This window comes from Capricornis sumatraensis, chromosome 17, assembly GCF_032405125.1.
Source record: "Capricornis sumatraensis isolate serow.1 chromosome 17, serow.2, whole genome shotgun sequence".
Classification (NCBI taxonomy): Eukaryota; Metazoa; Chordata; class Mammalia; order Artiodactyla; family Bovidae; genus Capricornis; species Capricornis sumatraensis.
Window position 1 is genome coordinate 61891788 of NC_091085.1, and position 9131 is coordinate 61900918.

The window sequence follows — 9131 nt, forward strand, 5'->3', positions numbered from 1 at the left end:
TTGTTTGGTAGCTATCTGCCTGCCCCCACCTCCTGTTTCACAGAAAGTTCCGCAGATGCACACAGGCATGGGTCCCCCGATGTGCCTGGTCCTCCCTGCTGAGTTAGTGGAGACATTCCCTGGTTTCTGCCTGTCCCTTGTCTCTCCCGGGAGCACGTGTGCCCAGCCTGGGGTAACAGGTCGTCCCCCTCCTCCCCTGTCCCCAGGGCAGCGGCTCTTCGGGGAGAGCATCCTAGGGCTGACCCAGGGCTCCGTGTCTGACCTTCTCTCCCGACCCAAACCCTGGCACAAGCTGAGCCTGAAGGGCCGGGAGCCCTTTGTGCGCATGCAGCTGTGGCTCAACGACCCCCACAACGTGGAGAAGCTGAGAGACATGAAGAAGCTGGAGAAGAAAGGTAAGCCCTGGGAACTCTGGGTCTGGCCTCAGGTTTTCCCATTGCAACCGTATCTGGTTCTAACCCAAACAAACCCAGGGTCCCAGTGGTCCAGTCTTAGCCTAGTGTAGGCTGCAAGAAATAGCCATTCCACAGAACGTAAGCCATTAAAATGTTTAATACTTTTCCCCTGAAAGTTCCAATACACCATCTCTCTCAGCACCCTTCCACAAACCCATAGCCACTCCAGAGTCTCCTGCATATTCCCCAAGCCCTCTCTCTCTCTGATCTCTCCATCCTCTGCATCAGAGTCCTATTATATTACCCCCTTTGCCCATCACCTGGATTCTACACAACAAAGCACAGAATTGACCCAGCAAATGATAACTCCCCCCTTACAGGACGGGACAAGAAATCGCAGGTTCTTACATTGTCTGATAGGATTTTATCTCCCTGAAAAATTGAACTGGCACTGAGCACCCGCTTTGTGGCCCAGCCAGTCCCATGCTTTGTGTGTAAGGGATTCCTGGGTCTAAGAAAGCTCAAAATCCAGTCGGGAGATAAGATTTGAGGAGTTGGAAAGTTGTCAGCTGGGGCACTAAGTCATGACGAGGGCCCAGGTTCAAGCCAGGCTATAAGCGGCACATGGGACAGGGCCGTCTGGCTGTTGGCATCAGACAGCTGTACACTTGGGAACTTGTCCTGCCGCTTGCTGGCTGTGTGATCTTGGGCAAGTTACTTCCCTTCTCTGTGCCTCATTCATCTTCATCTGAAAGTAAGAGTCATAGCGTCTACCTCAGGGCACTGGTGTGAGGATTTAATGGGACCCAATACCTTACTTCCTCTATTCTGGGGTGGGCTTCCCCCCCAGCGCACACACATTTTGATGATTTGAGGCTGAGATGCATCATGCAATTACTACGTTCATTTAAAATTAACGTCCTGGAGCCTGGCAGGGGCCGAGGGCAAAAGACTCTGCGCCACTTTCTGCATCTGTACCACCTCCGCACCGAACCCACAGACTCCACAGATGGCTCCAGAAAAACCTGTGAAAACAGGAGAGAAAAATCTTAAAACTGTCTTCCTGCTGCCCTCCAAAACACTGGTGAAATTCAGGGACACTTCTGACCATCGAGAATGCTGCAGAACCCCTTCTTTTGAGCACTTCCTGTCTGTGAGGGCAGCTCTCCACACATGTTAACAGTTAGCATGTTAATGACCAGGTGTGGGCAGGCGAGCATCTCCCGTCTCACAAGGAGGGCGTGGAAGGAGAAAAGGCTGAGGCCGGGCCGGGGTCCCCACGTTTGGGGCGCAGGGGCTCTGAGGACGGCTGGCTGGTGCTCAGTTCAGCCTGAGACCCCTCCTCGGTTCAGGGGAGCCTCTAGTTGGCCCCTCTCAGCCCTCCCTCCCTCCCTCCCTCCCCCGCCCCAGCCTACCTGAAGCGCAGGTACGGCCTCATCAGCACTGGCTCAGACAGTGAGTCTCCAGCCACCCGCTCCGAGTGCCCCAGCCCCTGCCTGCAGCCCCAAGACCTGAGCCTCCTGCAGATCAAGAAGCCCCGAGTGGTGCTGGCCCCTGAAGAGAAGGAGGCGCTGAGGAAGGCCTACCAGCTGGAGCCCTACCCCTCCCAGCAGACCATTGAGCTCCTCTCCTTCCAGCTCAACCTCAAGACCAACACCGTCATCAACTGGTTCCACAACTACAGGTAGGGATGGGGGACAGGGTGCCTGGTGGCCCCTGGGAGGATGGGCAGGGGTCTCAGCCAGCTTCCTCATCCCAGGGCCTGGAGGCAGCCCATCATGGCCTCTGGGAAATTAGGTGGCCATATTTCTAGGTGTTTAGCTTTATAACATAGGCAAACTCGGATGTAAATTCCAGCTCGACAGTTTTCATCTTGTGCGGCCTGGGCAAGTGACTTCACCTCCCAGAGCCTCAATCTTCTAACCTATAAAATGAGAATTATAATGGGATCTACTTCATAGAGTTGCCTTGAGGATTTGATGTGGCTAACATACTCATGGAGAATAACCTGGCACATAGGAGGTGGTGTTGACGTCACTATCGTCGCCATCTTTGTTGTGACTTCACCAGCTTGCTCTGCGTCTGCCTCCACAAAGGGACGGGGGATTGTGTGTGGGGCACAGGCCTGAGGTACCCTAACTTCCCACTGAGTCTTGTGTCAGTGCCCTGGTTTGGGGCTCCTGGCCTTTCCCACTCCTGAGGTCAAAGGAAACCCTTGTGGCAGCCCCTCAGGCTCCACCCACCTCAGGGAGTGGGTGATCCCTAACAAAAGCGGTGCCTCCTCCCACTCACCAATCCCTCATCTCCTGAGCCGCTGACCTGCAGGGGGCTGGGCTGCCTGGGAATTTAGTCCCAGGGCTGCCTCGGGGCACTGACTGGGTACACGGTTCCCAAGGAGACCGCAAAAGGGCTTCCTGAGAACCCTGAAGAGAAGGCTTGATTTGATTTCAAGGGCCATCCCTCTGAGGCGCTCCCCACCAAGCCTCCTGAGCAAGAAATGTCTCTGATGCCCCTGTGGTGCCAGAGAGGAGAGTCTCTTGATCCCTGAGAGAAGAGGAGGGAGGAGCCTAGAAGGGTGGAGCACCTGAAATCTCTCTCCACAGCCCAGGCATGGGCATCACACAGACCCGAGTTCAAATCCCACCTCAGCTGTGTGTTATTGGACAAATCACTGTACCTGTCTGAGTCTCATCCCTGTTTTACAGATAAGGAACTTAAAATTTACCCCATAATGCTTTGAATGAATTGAGGATCAAATGAAAAACTACAGGCATAAACACAGTGTAAAATATTGCTTATATCTTGCTCAGACCCAGAACCTGCCAAACGGCAGATGATATAGGTCCTTAAAGCCTCACACCCTCACACCCTCCTTCCCTTCCAGACATTCTCTCCCCTCTTGTTTTCCACAGGAACGTATCCCTCCATTATAATCCAGCATATTCATTTCAGTTAATATTTGTCATGTATGCACAGTGAGCCAGGGTTGGGAGATACAGGGGTTCAAAGACATCATCCCTGCTCTTAGAGAGTTTAAAATCACAAACCAGATAACTTCATGACAACCTAATAAATGCTGTGAAAACAAGGAGGAATAAGGAACTAAGGGAAAAGGGAATTCTACCTAGGGAAAATTTAGATAGAGAGGTGGCATTTCAGCTGGGCTTTGAAGGAGGAGAGAGAATTCCACTCCCCAAAAAAACCACTCTCAAAGAGCTATAATTATAGAATACATTGCTTCATTTAGTAAATGATTATTGAGCATCTACTCTGTCCCAAGTACCAAAGAGAATGAGGTAAAGTCCTTGGCATCTCTCACAGACCAGCAGGGATGGTCACTATTAAATGAGTTCTTATACTAATGTATCATTACACACTGCAGTGAGCTCTGGGAAAAGTGAACAATGGGATGTTTTGAGAAAAAATTCCTTGGAAGGACCTGCTATAGATTAGGGAGTCAAGAATTGAAGAAAAAGACTAATTTTTACTATGGTATAAATGACTGTTAGCGAGATATTTATATTTGATCCACAGTTTGGAAGTTCTAATGATAAAGCTTCAGGCAAGTGAGCCATCCCCAAAGCACCCAGCACTCCCCTGGGTCCCACCAACTCTTCCCTCTAGAGGGAACTAAAGGAGAAGACAGGGTCTCCTGAGAGGTGGGCAAGGCCACCTTTGTGGAAGGATTAGGAACTGAGAGATGAAAGTGAACCAGATCACCGCTGATAGTCCCTCCAGGCTCAGGATCCTGGGATGGGGCCGCATTCCCGACCTGGGCAGGGAGACAGGAGAGTGCAGGCAGACAGCTGGGTGCAGAGCCCATCTGCACTGCGTGCCGGCTATGTGACCACGGCAGTCCCTGTGCCTCTCTGAGCCTTGTCATCTTTGTTGGTGGGCATGAGACTAGTCTCCCCCTCATAAGGTCATTATGAAAGATAAATAATCTGCAAAAAGTGCTTGGTCGAGCATCTGACATGTGATAAGCACTAACCATTATGATCTTTATCATTGAAATTTATAAATTAATTTTATATCAGTAACATGTACTTTATTATTATTAAATAATATTGATATAATATATGATGTCATCAATTAAAGAAGGACACAGCATTGAAGATACTTAAAAAGTCCTATCGCTGTGTGATCTTGGACAACTGACTTGACCTCTCTGGACCTCGTGCTATTAGGGAAATAATTAATGAAGTTAAACCCATCCTAGCCTTTCCTGCCCTAAAACATAATAAATGAGACCACCTTTCCCTCTGGCCAAAGGGAGGCCACTGAAGTGAAGAGAGGGTGGGTTCTGGACTGGAATTCAGTGTGCCCAGGTTCTGGGCCCACCTCTGCCTCTGTGTGCCTTGGTGACCTAGACAAGTTATTCTCTGCTTTTGACTTTGAGAAATGCTCTAGAGCACCACTGTCCAATAGAAATACAATGAAAGCCACATATATAATATACAATTTTCTAGTAGCCACATTGAAGAAAAATTAAAAAATAAAACTAAACAAAAAGAGACAGATGAAGTTAATGTAATAGTACCCACTGCAGTATTCTTGCCTAGAGAATCCCATGGTCAGAGGAGCCTAGCGGGCCACAGTCCCTAGGGTCGCAAAGAGTCAGACACGACTAAGCACACACGCATATGTTATTTAGCCCAGTATATACAAATGCAGGGCTTCCCTTGTAGCTCAGTCGGGAAGGAATCTGCCTGCAGTACAGGAGACCCACATTCAATCCCTGGGTTGGGAAGATCCCCTGGAGAAGGAAATGGCAACCCACTCCAGTATCCTTGCCTGGAAAATCTCATGGACACAGGAGGCCGGTGGGCTGCAGTCCATGGGGTCGCAAAGAGTCGGGCACGACTGAGCAACTAACACTTTTACAAATGCAACCATTTCAACATGCAGTCAGTATAACAACTGTTAACAATGAGAGAGCCATGTGTGACCAGTGGCTGCTGCACTAGACGGCACAGGTCTAGACTGTGAGCTTTGGAATCCACCAGTCCTGAGTTCAAGTCCTGGTTCTGCCACTTACTAGCTGTGAAACTGGGGCATATCACCCAGCATCTCTGAGCCTTGTTTCCTCCTCTGAAGTGGGGATGATGATGGCCCACCATTTGGGGTTGTTGAGAGGGCTTACTAGGATGCTGCATGTGAAGAAGCTTATGCATAGTGAGCCCCCCGGGGAAGTGGGTGGGGTCACAGGGCCCCTCACTGGATTTGACTCCAGGGCTAGCTGTCCCCTCCAGCACCTTGCTTACCACCATCTCTGCCCCAGGTCCCGGATGCGCCGGGAGATGTTGGTGGAGGGGACCCAAGAGGAACCAGACCTCGACCCCAGTGGGGGTTCTGGCATCCTGCCGCCAGGCCACTCCCACCCAGACCCCACCCCACAGAGCCCCGACTCAGAGGCTGAGGACCAGAAGCCTACGGTGAAGGAACTAAAGCTTCAGGAGGCTCCCGAGGAGAGCATCACCCACCTGACCTCCCAGGACAAGACTCCAGTAAGGATTAAGCAGGAACAGACTGAGGAGGCTGAGGAACAAGCCGACAGCCAGGACTCAAAGGAGCCGGACAAAGGCCAAGGCTCCCCCCGAGAGGTGCATCCTGACCCTCTGGGTGACGACGGACTCCCCAAAGCAGCCCCAGGGCTCCTCCTTCCAGGCGGGACCACCCCAGGCTGCCCCTCACTGCACCCCCTCCCAGAGAGTGAGGGCGGGGAGCGACTACACCCGGACCCCCTAAGCTTTAAGTCAGCCTCAGAGTCCTCCCGCTGCAGCCTGGAGGTGTCACTGAACTCGCCCTCAGCCGCCTCCTCTCCGGGCCTCATGATGTCCGTGTCGCCGGTCCCTTCCTCCTCAGCCCCCATCTCCCCATCCCCACCCAGCACCCTCCCTGCCAAGGTGCTGAGTGCCAGCCCCACCGCCGACACAGCCGGGGCCTTGCACCCCAGCACCAAGGTGAACCCCAACTTGCAGCGGCGGCACGAGAAGATGGCCAACCTGAACAGCATCATCTACCGGCTGGAGAGGGCTGCCAATCGGGAGGAGGCCCTGGAGTGGGAGTTCTGAAGGTGGGGGCAAGCGGCGCACCCGGTGGCCACCGACTCCCCCAGACAGGACAGGGCCCCGGAAGGGAGGCGCTCGCGCAGCCATCACCACGTGGACAGCAGCGTTACGGTCGCGCTGTTTTCCGTTTCTGTTGTAATCCGAGCTCTACAAAGTCATGAGTGAGCATGTAGGGCCGGAGCCCCTGCCACCTCTTTACAGCTCCCCCTGCTCCAGGGAGCACCATCTTCTCCCTGCTGGCCTCTCTACCAGACGCAGAAGCAAAGTGGAGCCACATTTTCACTTGGAAGCTCCAAACTCTTTTAGAAAAATAAATATTTATAGACCACTTTTAGATATTTTAATAAAGGATCCTTTGGAATTTATTCCCAGCTAATGCTGTTTTGATATTAACAGAGAGTTATAAAATCAGGATGCTGTCACAACTGTTGCGAAGAATACACTGAAGTTGTGTCGTTTTTTTGCCACTAGATGAGATTAAAAGGAGACAATTGTTCAAAGCCATCACAAAACACTATAAGACTGACCAAAATTTAGATAACCTTTGAACTGCGGCTTGATTTTTCTTTTCCACGTCTGTCTGTGAGACAACAATACATTGCTACTGCCCTTTCAGAAACCATGTTGAAAAGAGAAAGTCCAAAAGACTCTAAAGGAAAACTTCGATGGCGTGAGGGTGTGTTTCATTCTGGTGGTCTGTCTTGCAACCTTGATAACTCAGAATGTCCTGTGCTATTTTAACTGTTGTAGAGAAGTGGGCTGTGGCCAACCATCCTCTCTGAGCTGTAACATGGTACAAAACAAACTGCGTACACTCCCTCTCGTCAGGAACCTGTGGACCACAGCAGGTGGATCTCCATCTCATCCACCTGTAAGGCAAGATGTGCTTCCAGATCCTTTGGAAAGCCGGGTACGAGGGCGAGAGTTTAGAGGCTGGTGCTTCAACCAGAGGGACGCCATTCCTCAACCTGAATCGTGGCCACAGCACGGGAAGTTTCCCTACTGGCTTTCCAGAGCAAGACTGTGGCTGCCATCTTCCCCTCCTTGTGTTTTAAGAAAATAACAGTGTTAGTCATCCCACAAGCACCCAGCTCAGCACCCCACACCAAAAAACAGATTCATCAGACTAGAGACCCCCGACTCCCCTCTCATCATCTTCCTTCTCAAGTTGACCCTGGTGCTTTCTGGAAGCGTCTGCACCTCCAAGTTTGTGCGGAATGAAGCTCAAAGGTTTGAATTCACTGCAGCATGCCCACCACATCCCAGTCTCCAAGTCCAGCCTCCTGTCTTCTAACACCTGACCTTTCTGAGAACAAAGACTCAGCACCCCAACGCAGAGAAGCCCTCCTTCCAGCGTCTTTATCATCTTGGTTTTTAGGGGGAGAACTCCAAATCTGGATGGACCAGTCACCATATTGTCACCAACACAGCAGCGCCCCTGTCCTAGCTGTATAACTAGGGCCTCAGTCTCCCCATCTGTAAAATGGGCCTATCACAGCAGCCGTATCAGCTCCATCCAGAATGACAATGAAAAGGTGGTCGTCACGGTGCCAACCCAGTACCAGAGGGAAAGATGGCTGACAAGGATTTCAAGGATGCAGCAAATATCTTGAAACCCAGGCCGGCAAATTCCAGTGAGCAGAAGGGATCAGGTGAGGGCCGTTCAGAAATCTCAGCTCTCATGCACCCAGCCCAGGCTGCAGTCTCCACACCAGTCATAAAGAACAACGCAGACCCTGCTGGAAAACCTCCTTTTCCATACACCCAGGCTATGCATTGACGAGTTTTCCACTGTATACATTTTTATCCAGATGAAGGTATTTTTATATTTTGACAATAGGAAACAGTGACCAATTTTCAGAGTAATCAAATCTGGAACAAATGAAAACATCTCCTTTTAGCCACCACCGCCCTGTCCCAACTAAGGCAATCGTGGGAGACACACCACTTTTTACTGTTGAAAGCCACACAACACTGAAATCCAGGCTTACATGCAGACTGCAGTTCTTAAAGGACTAAATCTGGCTTTTATGTGACGGGATTTGATTAAGCACTTAGCATATAGTCTTTTGAACATGGAAAATCCTGTTGTACTTAAAGCTAGCAGACCTGTGAACAACTTTGTCAGGTTCACGTCCTGTAACGGTAAACAGAACAAAACCCCACAAAACCGTTTCTATGAGAGAGTGATGAACTTTGTTTAAATTTAAAAAAAAAAGGAACACGTTCTGTAATAAACGCGTCACTCAATACAGAATTGTATAATAATGTCTGGGTGTCCTGTTTGCTTTATTCTGGAGTTGGGGCTGCAGATTGGGGGTCAGATCTGCCCTTGCATGTTTTACAAAATGGTATTTTTAAAAACTGGTTTTTAAAATTCATTTGCCACCATTAAAATATGACGGCTTGTCAGGTAAAAACCATGATTTTTTTTTTGTATGTATATGTTCTTTTTAAATTTTCATGTAATACTGGGGTGTAGCTGGTTAACAGTGTTGTGTTATTTTTAGGTGCACAGCAAAATCAGTTATACATGTGTCTATTCTTTTTCAAATTTTTTTCCCACTTAGGTTATTATGGAGTATTGAGCAGAGTTCCCCATGCTATTCAGCAGGTTCTTGTTGGTTATCTGTTTTAAATATAGCAGTGTGTACATTCAGTCCCA

At 50.0% G+C, this 9131-nt stretch overlaps 1 protein-coding gene across 1 annotated transcript in view; it reads left to right on the top strand.

Moving 5' to 3' along the window:
- CUX2 (cut like homeobox 2) overlaps positions 1-8744 on the top strand; it is a 276351-nt gene extending 267607 nt beyond the window's left edge. Inside the window, exons 20-22 of the mRNA XM_068989833.1 lie at positions 207-395; positions 1806-2079; positions 5677-8744. Of these exons, the coding sequence (XP_068845934.1) occupies positions 207-395; positions 1806-2079; positions 5677-6469 (1256 nt within the window). The 3' untranslated portion in view covers positions 6470-8744. The remainder of the gene's footprint in view (positions 1-206; positions 396-1805; positions 2080-5676) is intronic.
- Positions 8745-9131: the final 387 nt, after the last annotated feature.